The 15,118-nt window shown below is 35.1% G+C and overlaps 1 protein-coding gene across 2 annotated transcripts in view; it reads left to right on the top strand.

Moving 5' to 3' along the window:
- Window positions 1–15,118, top strand: part of Arpc1 (Actin-related protein 2/3 complex, subunit 1A) — a 380,782-nt gene that overhangs the window by 30,739 nt on the left and 334,925 nt on the right. For both annotated transcript variants that reach the window (XM_090398241.1, XM_090398242.1), the window contains exon 3: window positions 12,117–12,268. In XM_090398241.1, the coding sequence (XP_090254367.1) occupies window positions 12,117–12,268 (152 nt within the window). The remainder of the gene's footprint in view (window positions 1–12,116; window positions 12,269–15,118) is intronic.

Genomic DNA, 15,118 nt, shown 5'->3' with positions numbered 1-15,118 from the left:
AGGTGGCTTTGAGGTTGTATTTTTGTAGTACTCTGTTTATTTTGTCTGATGTCCCTTCAATGTAGAGAATGGTTATAGTTTTATTGTAGTCTGGTTTGTCTTTGTTTTTTATTGAGGTCTTGTGGAGAATTTTGTTAATAGTGTTTTGGCTGTATCAATTTTTGAAAAGTATTGCTGATCACTTTAAATTCATCTTTCAGTGCCTGTTCACTAGAGGAGATCTTCAGAGCCTGTTTTTTAGGGTATTGATGACACCTAGTTTTTGTGTTGGGTGGTGGTAGGAGTTTGTGTATATATTGGCCAGTATGTGTCAGTTTCCGGTAAACAGTGAAGGAAAGATTGCCCGAGGGGGGATGTGTGACAAGTGTATCTAGAAATGGCAGTGTGTTATGTTTTTCAATCTCAATTGTGAACTGTATATGTTTGTGTTGCTTGTTTAGGTGGCTAAGGAATGTGTCTCATGTCTGGCGGCTATGAGACCAGATCGCAAAAACATTGTCAATGTATCTAAGCCAGATTTTGGGTTTTAAAGGGGAGGAACCTAAAGCAAGTTGTTCAAAATGTTCCATTTAAAAATTAGCAGTGGGGGGGGGGATAATGATTAGCTCATGGCTGTACCTTCTTTTTGTAGATAGAAAGTGTTTTGCCATACAAAATGACCAGAAAGTAATACATGTGCAAAGAGCGCCGTGATGTCTTGAGGAAATTTGTTCTGTAAAAGAAGGATTGTATCATTGATGGGACATTCTTAAAGAGGGCAGAGACGTGAAAACTGACTAATAGATCATCTTTTTCTAATGTAATGTCATTGATGATGTTTATGAAGTGTTGTGTGTTTTTGATATACGAGGGAGAATGACCTATGAACTCCTTGAGTGTTGCCGCTAATTTTTTGGGGAAGTGATAAGTCGGGCTATCATTCCCTTTGATTATAGACCTTACTGGTGTGTTTTCTTTGTGAATTTTTGGTAGCCCGTAAATTATCGGGGGTCGAGCGTAGTGTGGAAATAGTTTTTTGACCGTATCTTTGTGCCATGTGGTAATTGACTTAAGTAGATTCTCTGTTTTCTTTTTAATTCTGTTAGTTGGGTTATAGTTAACTAATAGGTCTAATAGGTGTGTGTTATTGTCCGAGACCAGCAGATTCATTTTATCCACATAAGTGGTTCGGTTTAAGATAACGGTGGCACTTCCTTAATCTGCTCTTGTTATTACGATATTTGGATTTGACTTTAGTGATTTTATCGCTGTTAATTCGTGTTTAGTTAGGTTGCTTGTTATTGTTTTGTTATGATTTAAAATGTTGGCGGTTTCTAAATGTATTTTTTCTGCTATGTTATTTGGGATGAATCTTAGGCCTCTTTCAATATTGCAAATAAATTCAAGTTTAACGATTTGGGTGCTATGGCATACCTTTGTTAAGTATCGAGATTTCGTCTTTGTTTAAAGTGTGGTTTGATAGGTTAACTATGTTATTGTTACCTATAGGTGATTGGTGGCTCCTGTTGTTTCTTGCTTCTGGTTGGTTGTTATTGTTCACCGTGGAGAAATTTGAATATGGCGGCTGGTTCTTTCGATCTTTTAGTCTTTGGAATTTGGAAATTAGGTTTTCTTTCTTCGTTTGGAGAATGTGGTTCGCTGTATTGTCAGTAATCTTTTCCAGGATCATCCAGATATCTGCGTTTACGTAGCTTGAAAGTTCCGTTTTTTTTCTTTTTGAAGCTGGGTTTGTGTAGTGTCTAAGTTCTTTTTGAAAGCTTGGATTTGTTCTCTGAGAAGTGCTTTCTCTATGCGGAAGTATATTCGTTGCACTTTTGCTGAGGTGAATTTTCTTTTTAGCCTGATGCAATTCGGAATGATATTGCTGTTCCTACATTGTTTTAAAAAAGCCAGTCGATTGATCAAATTAGAAACCTGATTCTTCAGCTTACCATATTGATTGCATCGCTTGTGGGTTGAATCTCTGTGAATTATCATAATCCTTTCTTTTAGTGTTACACGGTGATCAGCATTCATTTTTGAAATTATGGATTCTGCAACTGTGTTAAAATAACTCGTTTTATTATCTCGACGTTTCGATCTTCATATCAAGATCATCATCTAGAGCATACGTAAATATACAAGACAAGCTGCTTTACATTTAAAACTGAAAGCTAGAGAAACAACGTTTTAATCACATTATATTAAGTTTCAAACTGAAAACTAAAGAAACAATGATTTGATAATATGCTACTCACTGGCATGACCTCTAGTGAAAAAAAAAATTACATCAAGCTAGATTTAATTTATGATTACATGAATAAACATTCTTGCTTACAGATAGTTTTCCTTCCAGTAACAATGATGTCTTATTTCTATTATTACAATTGTTATTTTTGATTTAAAAAATTATTTATAAATTACAACATGAATAAACATTCTTTCTTACACATTTTTTTTTCTTTAACAGTGATGTCCTATTTTTTAGGGCTCTGAAGATATCTGCTTCAGTGAACAGGCACTGAAAGACGAATTTAAAGTGATCAGCAATATTTTTCAAAAAAAATGGTTACAGCCAAAACACTATTAACAAAATTCTCCACATGACCTCAAAAAACAAAGACAAACCAGACTACAATGAAACTATAACCATTCCCTACATTTAAGAGACATCAGACAAAATAAACAGAGTACTACAAAAATACAACCTAAAAGCCACCTTTAATCCTTCTGCAAAATTAAAAAGCTTACTCAACTCACCCAGAGACCCACCTGGAGTATACCGCATTTACTGCACCTGCAACATACCATACATAAGAGAAACAGGACGCACAATTCCGATCAGACAAAAAGAACATAGATGACACATCAAGTATAATAATTATAGTGAAGCTGGCCTTTCTGATCATGCCTTGAACACCTTACATAGAATTGACTGGAAGAGCACTAGTTGTCCACATCACATCAAAACATGGTATGAATGCAAATTTAAGGTAGCCTGTGAGATCATTATCTACCACTCCAATCTAAACAATAATGGTGGTCTAAATATCCCATACATATGGAAGGCATATATTCGTCCCACGAATCCTTCCTCTCTAAGAACAACTATAAATAGGACTGTAGAAAATCCAGGATCCTAAATCTAAAATAACAACTTGAATACAAAAAAATAGGACATCACTGTTAAAGAAAAAAAAAATCTGTAAGAAATAATGTTTATTCATGTTGTAATTTATAAATAATTTTTTAAATCAAAAATAACAATTGTAATAATAGAAATAGGACATCACTATTACTGGAAGGAAAACTATCGGTAAGCAAGAATGTTTATTCATGTAATCATAAATTAAATCTAGCTTGATGTAATTTTTTTTTTTTTCACTAGAGGTCATGCCAGTGAGTAGCATATGATCAAATCATTGTTTCTCTAGCTTTCACTTTGAAATGTAATGCAGCTTGTCTTGTATATTTATGTATGCTCTAGATGATGATCTTGATATGAAGATCGAAACGTCGGGATAATAAAAAAAAGTTATTTTAACATAGTGGTTGTAGAATCCATAATTTAAAAAAATGAAGTTCTGGATGATCTGAGAAGACTTGATTACTTCGCAATTTACTGTTGCTCTTGTAACATGAGGGTAATTGAAAGACAACTTCAGCAAGCAATTGATCATATTTCTCTGTTGGCACTTGGAAATGGGTTCAGGTTTTCAACAGAAAAAAAGTGTCTGTGGACACTTCTGTCAAACACATTCTTGGCTTCTGTAGTTACTGTTATTCCAGTAGCTACAGAAACCAAGTTCTTTGAACTCATCTTTGACAGAAAACTTGCATTTCTAGCACACTCACTATATCCTCTATTGTGTAGGGTGCTGATCGAAATTGATTTCTCCGTTTTTGTCGTGCATGTATACATTCTAAGCTTGATTATGGATCTCGAGTCTATGATTCTGCAAGACAGAATAACCTGCGATGGTTGGATAGCTACTGGTGGCTTTTGCACATTAACCACTTAGTCTTTATATTGAAGCAAATGAACTGCTCTATCACTCCAATGGAAACAGCTGTCTCTTAATTATGTCCCAAAGATAGTCTCCCATCTCATCCTGCTTGGAGTAGTATTTTTTTCTCTGCGTTTGGAAGTTCAATATCACACACCTCCGACTACCATATGTACTTTTGGTATGTGTGTTAAAGAGACTGTGCAAGCTATTGGTATGAATGTTGAGAACATTGCCTACACTAAGCTTCACAGCATCCCTCTATGGCAGGTTTGTACTCCATCCTGCACCCTCTCACTTTGTTAGCTACAGAAGTCTCATACTCCATCTGTCTACCTGCAATTGTTGCACACAGAGCAGCTCACTCTGATTTCTTGCCCAACAATACTGATGGTTCAAGAACTGATTCCTCTGTTGGCTGTGCTGCTGTGTTTCCTGACATTATCATCTCCAACCAGATCCCACTTGATTGCAGCAATTATACAGTAGAGTTGTGTGCCATTCAGCTTACACTTAAAATGCATATAAAAGAAAACCACTACCAAAAGTGTATAATTTATACAGACTCATTGAGCTCTTTACAGTTATCTCCTCTCCTATATATAATCCACATCTAGTGCTGTATGAGGTGTCACATCTGTTCTACAAAATGAAAATCCTTAATTTTGATGTCAAGTTGTGCTGGATTTCTAGCCACATTGGAATTAAGGGAAATAGGCTGTAGATGCAGCTGCTAAATCAGCTCATACTTTCTCCATATACTGTTTGACAGTATCATATACAGACATTTGCTCAATGGCAGGAAGCATTGACAAACAAATTATGACATTAAGTCTGAAATTAAGCATTGCCATTCTAGTCAGTGTATACTGAGAAGAGAGGAAGTTGTTCTTGCTAGGATCTGCATAGGTCAGTCATCTTACAATTTCTATAAATTAATTCGATATATTTAATTAATAAATTAATTCTATAAATTATTTTAGCAATTTTACAATTTCTTATTTACTGAGGACTGATGACTCTTCCATGTATGAAAAATGCAATGCGCATCTCACTATTTGTCACGTTCTGGTGAAGTGCCAGCACTTTACACAAGAGAGGAATGATATTTTTACCTATCTAACCAAGCCACATACACACAGACAGATGCTAGCAGACTCTTGCAGATTGCATGATGTTTTTAACTTTTTACAAATAATTAATTTGTACAAACGCATTTGACTGTAATTTTGTTTATATCTAGATCCTGCATTGCTTAATTTAATTTTTGTACATACATATTATTTACTGGTTTATTTTTTGGCTAACTGTGTGTTGCTGTAGCCTTTGATCTTGTGTATTTGTGTAACCTTATTGTAATTTTGTTTATATTCTGGTCAGTGCAGTAGATACTGCATTGCTGAACTTAATTTTTATGCATGCATATTGTGTAATAATTCCTTTTTGACTATTTATGTATTGCTGTAATAACATTTATAATTTTATCTATATGTACGAGGGCTGTTCAATAAGTAATAAGACTAATTTTACTGTCGCGAAACCACTCGTCCCAATATTAATTTCTGTGGAATAAAGAAATGTTGCTGTCTGTATTAACAAAAGAGGTTGATAGACGCCGTACATGGGCTGATGTGCCAGAGTGTCACGTGACTAAACGCAAGCTTGTTTCGGCGTGCCTACGAGCTGCGACCAGTCATCGAAATGGAAGCATCCTTGGAACAGCGTTATGTGATTAAATTTTGTGTGCGTTTTGCAAAAATCAGCATCAGGCACTTTTAACATGATACGCGAAGCTTTCCACGATGAAGCAATGTCGAGGGCAAGTGTTTTTCGCTGGCATAAAACTTTTAAGGAAGGAAGGCAAAATGTGGAAGATCTTGAACGTGAGGGAAGACCTTCAACGTCCATCACAGAGACAATGATCAACACAGCAGCGATTATCATCAAGGAGGATTGCAGAATTACAGTACGCCAGCTGCATGTTGTCCTGAATATTTCTGTGGGAAGTGTTCACTCGATCATGGCTGAACATTTGGGACTGAAACGTGTTTGCGCCTGATGGATTCCCAAACTCTTGACACCGGAGCAAATGCAGCATCAAGTGGATGTGTGCACAGAATGGAAAGAAAGACTGGAACAAGAAGGCGAACCTCTTAAAATTCATCATTACAACAGATGAAGCTTGGTAGTATCTCTATGACCCTACAATGAAACAACAAAGCAGTGAATGGAAGCATCCGTCTTCGCCTATCCGATATATTACCATCAACAATAACATGGTCAATGAGGCTTTTCTTCTTGTGTCTTCTCTCCACATGAACTTGTGCACATCTTAATGTTGAAACATGGTGTTAGTAATGATTAGTCTGTGTCCTAAACAGAAATCCAGCAAATACTTACCATTATTATTAGCTTTGCTCTTTCTCCAAATTTTCTCATGCCTGGTGAGAAAATTTAGAGAAAATTATCAAGAAGGATAGCTTTTTCCCATTTTCTTTGTCAGCTGCCTGTTCTAAGGACTTAAAAAATTCTTCCACTTCTTCCTTAGAAGAATTTTCTCTGGGACCATAGGCACAAATAAGTTTCATTGTATTTCCCCATTTTGATTAGTTCAATTCAGGGATGCGAAACTGAAAAAATTAAGGTTTTTTTATGTCAATTTTGATTCCAGTTTTTCATATTTATATAATTTTTTTAAAAAATTTATATATTATTTCTTTATTTCAATTGATTTTAAGAGGAACCTGTGGCATAGTAAATTAATTAATAAAGAAACACGTAAAAAAACCACAGTGATAGCTTTAATTAGTAAAAGGAAAAATATTTCGTACTAAAATTAATAGTACATCTTCAGTGTCTGTTACCGTAATAGGAATGGAATACAAGCAAAATGTTCAGTGGATCACCTATTAAAATGCAATTGTTACCGCATTTAGAAATAATAGAAATTAACAAATTTAATCTATTAAGATAAATGGTTTTTTACATGAGATAAAATAAATAAGAATGAATAAGACTGACTATGAGACATAAGTATCCAGCCTATTAGAAGACACCACGACCTACCAAGAGATCGCACATAATCCTACTAATTCACAAATTAAACAACTAAATTGCTTGAGGAGGTTATCAGTTTGGATCCTAACTACGTGGATAAAATACGCACCTACTTTGGAAGAACTCCTCGTCTATATGGACTCCTTAAAATCCATAAAGAAGGCTGTCCTGTGCGACCTATCTTGAATTGCATCGATTTTCCAACTTATCAAATTGCAAAAATATTATCATATTCCTTAAGTGCTCTCACTGGTCATTCCAGATCCTATATAAAAAAAATCAAGGATATTAAAATTACAGATTCTGAATTGTTAGTCAGTTTTGACATCATTGCTCTGTTCACCAATATCCCATTAACCGACACAGTCAATTCTTTATATGAAGATTACCCTCCATATATCCAAGGATGTTCAAATATGTCATCCACTCAGGTTATTTCAGTTGGAAAAACAAAATCTACAAACAAATTGAAGGTAGTGCTTAGGGGTAGCCCAAATGTCTCCACCTTTGGCAATCTACTATTTGAAACAATTCAAAGATACTATGTTCTCAACCAGCTCTTTGGTACCATTACGTCGATGATGTTTTTGCTGTTTGGCCACACACTGAAGATGAACTTTCCACTTTTCTACAATGGATATATAACCTTCACCTATGCATCCAATTCACTATGGAAAAAGAAAACTGTGGTACTTTACCATTTTTGGACATCCTCCTTACTAGAACGTCTTCTGGTTTTCGAAAGCATCTTTCGAAAACCCACATGTCTCAAAAATTTGGCATTCTTAAATCTCTAATTCATAGAGCATATAAAGTTTGCTCTTCTCCAATAATCTTACAAGAAGAACTTTCCATCATTAAAAAGAATGATTACAAATCCAACAGATACTTATGTTCCAATACCTACAGCCTCTTCAACAGTCCACAGAGTTCCTATTCCGTACATTCCAGGAATCTCAGAACCTATAGGTAGAATTCTGAAAAAGTATCAATTGATTCCAACATATATCTATCAATAAAATTTCTTCTTTATTACCTTCTACAAAGGATAAACTGTCTTCTCTATTTTTGGCTGGCGTTTACCAAATACCTTGCGAATGCGATGTCTCTTATTTTGGACAAACTGGCTGTTCTTTGGAAAAAAAGAATAAAAGAATATCAATATTATATTGATTATAACAAACCTCTGAAGTCTGGTCTGGCGCAGCACAGTATTGACTCTACTCATAGTGTCCAGTGGGATAAAGCTGTTCTTCTCCATAGATGCAGATTCAAATATGAATGCTTATTCAAAGAAAGTTGTGAAACTATCTTACACCGACCGAATTTAAATTGAAATGACTGTCTGTCTGTCTCTCTCTCAAAGATCTGGGAGACTTTTATCTTATGTAAAAAAAGCCATTTATCCTAATAGATTAAATTTGTTAATTTCTATTATTTTCTAGCACACGGTAACAATTGTATTTTAATAGGTGATCCACCGAACATTTTGCTTGTATTCCATTCTTATTATGGTAACTAACAGACACTGAAGATGTACTATTAATTTTAGTACGAAATATTTGTCCTTTTACTAATTAAGATATCACTGTGGTTTTTTACGTATTTCTTTATTAATTTATTTCAATTGATTCATCATTCTCATTAGTTGTGTTACTAAATGTTTATTACAATCTAATCAGATACTATCTGTTTATGACAGATATCATACCTTAAAGTTTCTTCACTGTCTGTTTCAGTAAACTCTTTTGCATTATTTCACGAAAAGCTCCGAATCCACCTATTTGAATTTTGTGATCACTTGATGGTGAGATCAAGGGTCCGAAACCTGAATAGAGCACAGTAGTACTGACATGGCCTGCGTGCTAGGAGATTAGTTGCAGACTTTATATCCAAGGCTCACTCCTGTTGAATGCATCATTAATATTCCATTATTTGGTAGCCTCAAATAGAATCCTATTTATTTATTCTTATGGCAAAAGGAATACAGAACAGCTACAGGTCAATGTCCAGTCTGGAAAGCCAATCCAAGGCCTCATCTGTCACCTTGTGGATGTCCTGTAGACCAGTGCTTCCCAAACTTCTGTATGTCAGGGCCCCTTTGGAAAAATTAAAATATTACACTGCCCCCTCGATAAAAAATCGTAATATATAGACATATATTATTATAATATTTATTGTGTTTATATTCAATACAAAACATACATAGCGAATATTGCAAAAATCAAATGCAAATATTACATTTTTAGCATCTTACATACACGTTTGACATGGCACATTATCTCATATTTTTATATAGATAGATATATTGCTATTGTACATTTGCAGTACAAGCACATGAAACGTAAAACGATTAGTAATAAAGAAAGAATTAAAAACATAAAAGAAGTTTAATGTGATGGATGTGTTTCACTACTGCTACACCAATATCAAGTGAAATATTTGAAACTGCAATTCTGAGATTTCTTCTTTGAAATTAAACTTATATGAATAAATATATATTTACTAATATTCATTAAGTGCCAAAATACGCAGGAAGCAAAATTTGTGAACCCTCACCAATGTGTGATTTTTTCCATTAAAATATAAAAAATAACAAAAAATATTTAATAAAAATTAAATATGCTTCTTTTAAGATAAAAAAAAAATCTACTTAGTCTTAAAAGATTTTAAATTTGTTTTCATTATTTCACAGCCCACAGTTTGGGAAGCGCTGCTGTAGACTGCCACCGTGAAATTGGTGCCTTGGGCAGTTGTTCACAATATGAGTAATCGTCTTGGCCATGGGAGAACAATCACAATAAGGGTGGTCTGACAGCCCCCATTTATGTAGTAGGTAGCCACATCTGTCCTGGTTAGTTCTGATCCTGTTGATTGATGAAAATCTTCTTAGGAAGAGCAAAACCAGGCTGCAGAGCACAGGGATCTTCTACCAGGAAGCCATTTGTTAGGAGATTGTTGAACCAGTATCCTCTCCACATGTAGGTGTTGATTGATGGCAGGGCAGCTGAAGAGAGTTCGTCGATGGACCAGGAAGTCTTTCTAGATTTTAGGGGAATACTAGGTGGATTCATGGGAATCAGAGGCAGGAGTGGGTTGTTCATTGCTTTATTAAATTCTTTAATCGAGGCTTGTCTTCTCCATATGTTTGGTGAAGCAATGTTAGATAGGACAGGCAGCCAGGAGAGAGAGGGGTGTTTCTCACTGTCCCACTAATTGTGTGCATGGTAGAGTTTAGCTGGGTGTCTATAATGTTAGTATGTGCACTTCTTTCCCAGACAGGGGCACAATATTCTGCCGCAGAGGATGTGAGGGGCTAGTGCAGATGACCTTAGGACTTCTGCACCACAACCCCAGGTTGTTCCAACAAGCCTTGCAATGATATTGTTTCTTGTTTTAATTTTGTTGGACACAAACAGAATTGTCACTTGTTCTGCGGTATGTATGTCATTCATAATCTAGGTTAGGCTTCTGTCCAGGCTCATTCCAAATCCAACAAATGCTATGGACACAGTTTTTGTTGGATTTGGCTTCAAGTATCACTGCTTGAAGTACTCTTCCAGGATGTTCAAGTCTGTGTTCAAGGTTGGCAAAGGAGGTAAAATGATGTAGGATTGCTAGGTCATCAGCATACATATACTTGCTTGAGCTGATGTGTGGTAAGTTGTACACGTATTTGTTAAAAAGTAAAGGGGTTAATACAGAGCCCTGAGGGAGACCGTTGTGAAAGAATCTGGGCCTGCTCTTTTTTCTGCCAATATGGACCCAGATCGTTATGTTGGAGAGAATGGATTCAAAAAGTTTGGAAAGTTTTTTTGCACCTTATATTTTCTAGCTTTAGGAGGAGGCCCCTGATCCAGACAGTGTCATAAGCTGATGTTAGGTAAATGAAAGTGGCTCCAGATTTAAATTCCTTTTGGAAGCCTGCTTCAATCTGTGTTGTCAAGGCCCAGGACCTGGTCACAGCAACTTCTTCCTGGCCTGAAGCCAGCTTGTTCAATCGGGATTGCTCTTTCGATGAGTGGTGAAATTCTTTTAAGGAGAATTCTTTCAAAGAGCTTAAAGGTGGAGCAAAGCAAGGAGATAGGTTGTAAATTTTTCACATCATTTGGACCTTTCCCAACAAGGCCAAACAGGCCAGCCATGTTTGACCTTGTTGACTGAGATGTTTTAGAAACTCAGGGAGGATACCATCCACTCCTGCAGTCTTGCTATTCCTGGTGAGTTTTAAGGCTACCTATACCTCTTCCCGAGATATGGGGTGTACAAGTTCAGGAAGCTCGGGGTCTGTCTTCAGGATTTGTCTGATGGAAAATTATACAGTAATTTTCCTGATGGAGCTGGGACGTTTTCAATAAATTATTAGCCATTTGATCAGGAGTTATCTCTGTTGGTTTGTGTGTTGTTGGTTCTGCTCCACCTAATTTCCTCAGAAGTGACCAGCTTTTCTGGCTAGATGTGGTGAAATTGAATTCATGGATGGTTGAGATCCATCTTTCCTTTCTGTTTCTAGCGTTGCTATAAGCACCTTAGCAACAGAAAACAATACATCCCAATGGGATGTATTGTTTTCTGTGGCCTCTAGGAATAGAGGGTTTGGCTGCAGTTTTGATGAGTTTAGTTTAACAAATTTTGGATAGCAATTAGGAGTGGGTGGAATTGCTCTAATGGCTTGCTCGATTTGTTTCTGAAATGCATTCCAGTTGGAATCCCATGAAAATCAGTAACTAATCTGAGTTTGGGGGATGATATAGTTTTTATTATGTTCTAATTATAGGTTCATTTTGGCTTGTTTAAGGTGATATTTTTTATTGATTTAAATTCAGATTGAAGTTTATTTTTTTCTACAATTATGGTCCACATTTTGCAAAAGTCAAAAGACCAAGAAAAATATTAATTTTATCAATTTGAATTAGATATGGTTTCCCATCCATGGTTTATTCCTTACCTTACATTTGTTTTTACTCATTTTTGTAATTTTCATTTTTTTTTTCTCTTTGTATATAAATATTAGTACTACTCTTTATGTATCTTTTGCAACTTACCTAGTATATTATTTTATTATCATTGCAGAAGTAGTATTATCTCCTAACAGTAATGATGTTCGGATCTACAGAAGAGAAGGGGACAGATGGATATGTAAAGATATATTGTCACAGCATGATCTTAGAGTTACTAGTATTGACTGGGCCCCAAACACAAACAGAATTGTCACTTGTTCTGCGGTATGTATGTCATTCATAGTCTAATCACTTATTACAGTTATCCATTATATGCAAGTTTTGGAGCTATTAAGATAACCAAGTGTTGTTGAATGTGATATCAACTGAAATTCCTAATAATGAATGGGATAGGTGAGAAAATAGCAGACAAATTTATATAACTCTGTTTTTTTTTTTTTTTTTTGTGAAAACTCTTACAAGTTGTAGTTGAAGCTATTTAATTAAATAAAGAAAAATTAAGATACTATTAAAAATAAAATAAATGGAAACCTCATACAACTTCAACAAAAATTTTAACATAAAAGATTACGTCAAAGGTATCCTCAGTACAGAAATGGAACAGCATAATATACAAATCACAAAGATTTTAAATTCATCACAATAGCTACAGTAAGATAATAAAACTGTCAACAAATTCCTAATTACACACACACACAGAATTAAATAACCAAAGAAATTTTCAGTTTGCTGACCTATCCTCAATGTAATGCAGCAAATTTCTTATAGGATTCTTTACCAGGAAATTTGCTCTTATATAGGATTTATCTTATTTCAGAAGATTGCTAAGAAAAGATGGCATGACCAACAAAAGCAGATTGATTAGGCTCGAATCACTTGATATAAGACTTGTGTCCTTCATGAAAGGCAAATCATCCAGACTATCAATAATAAGACAAATCACAAGAACAAGGAATCTGGTAGACACATGAAAAAAAAAATGAAAGAATCTTGTCTTTTGTTGAGGAGAGAAAGGTGGAGCTTTTCCTGAGGACAAAATCCCACATAGATTTCAAGGGGCTTTAAAATTTTTGCAGTGTGTTCAGATGTTTCTTTCACATAAGGGGCAGTGGAATAAAAGCAGTTTCTTCTAGAGTAAGAAGATGCAAATTCTATAGCTGCTGAAAGCTTTGTTAATGAAAACTTCATTGAAAACAATTTGACAGGAAGGTTGAATTAATGTAGTTTAGCACTTTTTTGTAGTAAGTCATCTGTAGAATTTAAAAGTATGGGCACGATAATTAAGGTCCTAAATGTCCCGATTTTTGTTCACTAGGGTGATCGTATAATTATGTGTGGAAGTAATAGCCTGTGTGAGTTTTCTTTCAAAATACTGAGAATTCTAGAATGTTATCTGGTTAACGAAGAATTATCAGATCCAAAAAGGTTGTTTGGTTGTTTTCTTCTTTTTTTCTAAAGTGAACTGTATTTATTTTGTATATGAAAATTTGTAAATCAGGAGAAGTACCATTTCAAACTGCAAAGATATTGCCATACCTGTCCCAGAGCGCAAGTCTTGGAGAAATATTGTTGAATAGGCATTGTTCATTGATGGAGTCGGGAAGATGCCCTGGACTGGAGAATCTGGAAGAAGAAGATTAAAGATGGGAACGCCGACCTCGTTTAACACAGGTTAAGGCATAGGGAAAGAAGAAGGCATTGTTCAAAGTGTTCAATAAAGTAGTTAGCAGATTCAGAAGAAAGCACACCTTCCATTGCTTTACTTTCAATTGTTGGTACAATTTATTTCAAATGATAAAATATCCAGACTGAACAACAAAAGCATAGGGGGGAGCTTAAACAAAGATCACAAACCCCTGAGGGTATATTCAAGAATTTGATGATGATCATGAAATCCAAAGTGTTCTTAAAACGAATGGAAGATATTTCTCTGAAAGTTGAAACTATATTTGACATATACATTTGTTGCCTATTTATTAGGTATCAATTAACCACAGGCATTAATGAAATAAATTAGATGTTGGGAAAACCATAAAAGGTCTTATTTATTTATTTTTTTTTAAACATGATTATCTCAACCTAACATTGCCATTGAGATCATCAGCATCATTAATTTCCTGATATGTACCCTTAAGGAGTGTTCAGGTTACTATGACACGATTTCCTCCAAATTAGTCTATTACTTGTAAGCACTCAAATATTGTCATATCTAACATTTCATTCGTCTAAGGCAGTTCTGACTGAATCAATCCACTTAGACCTTGGTCATCCTCTGTTTCTCTTTCCTGCAATCTTGGCATCAAACATATTTTTCTAACCTTTCCTCACCTGTTCTATTTCGGCCATATACCTCCTTAGATTAGATCTGTTTACACATTCTTGAATACTAATAGTATCAAGTTCCTTTCTAATATCTTCATTTTTAATAAGATTCTGCCATTGATGCCATCTGTTCATTCTCCTAATGGTTTGCATAATTTATCTCTTTTTATGTTGGTCGATTGGTAGAGCCTCTACTACTAATGGCTCAGTTAAGTAAGTTTGAGCGCGGTTAGTAGTTGGAAGGGGACCAATCGTTCGATGCTGTCGGCACACTCTCCCTCGATGAGTCTTTGGACTCCCTGGAGGTGTCAAAATAATAATAATAATAATAATAATCTCTTTTTCCATATAAATTTATTCAGTTGGAACCCTCCATATACCAGCTTTGCTTCTTTTATTATCTATTTCCAGATTTAACTTGCCAACTTCACTGAAAACTGTGCCTAAATAGCTGAAATATTTTACTTGTTCTATAGGATGTGCATTGAGAATGCAGCTAAGATTTCTATGCTCCTGCCTAGTTCCATAGTTTTGGTTTTTTTTATTGCCGATTTTCAGGCCAAATTTGTTAGAGCTGTTATTCAATTAGAATTAAAGAATCCTGGAGATTTGCACTAGATGTGTTTAGGAGTATACATCATCATCTGCATAAAGCAAGTTTGTCATCTCCAATTCTAATATCAGGCTTAATGCCACATTATTTCATAATGTGAACCATATAGATGATGAATAAGAGTGGAGATAATGTGCATCCTTGTCTTGTCCCTGATTTCTCATGAAACCATCTTCCTG

Source organism: Typopeltis vanoorti, chromosome 9, assembly GCF_054136105.1.
Source record: "Typopeltis vanoorti isolate ZY-2024b chromosome 9, IOZ_Tvanoo_1.0, whole genome shotgun sequence".
Lineage (NCBI taxonomy): Eukaryota > Metazoa > Arthropoda > Arachnida > Uropygi > Thelyphonidae > Typopeltis > Typopeltis vanoorti.
This window is presented reverse-complemented; position numbering and strand designations above follow the sequence as displayed.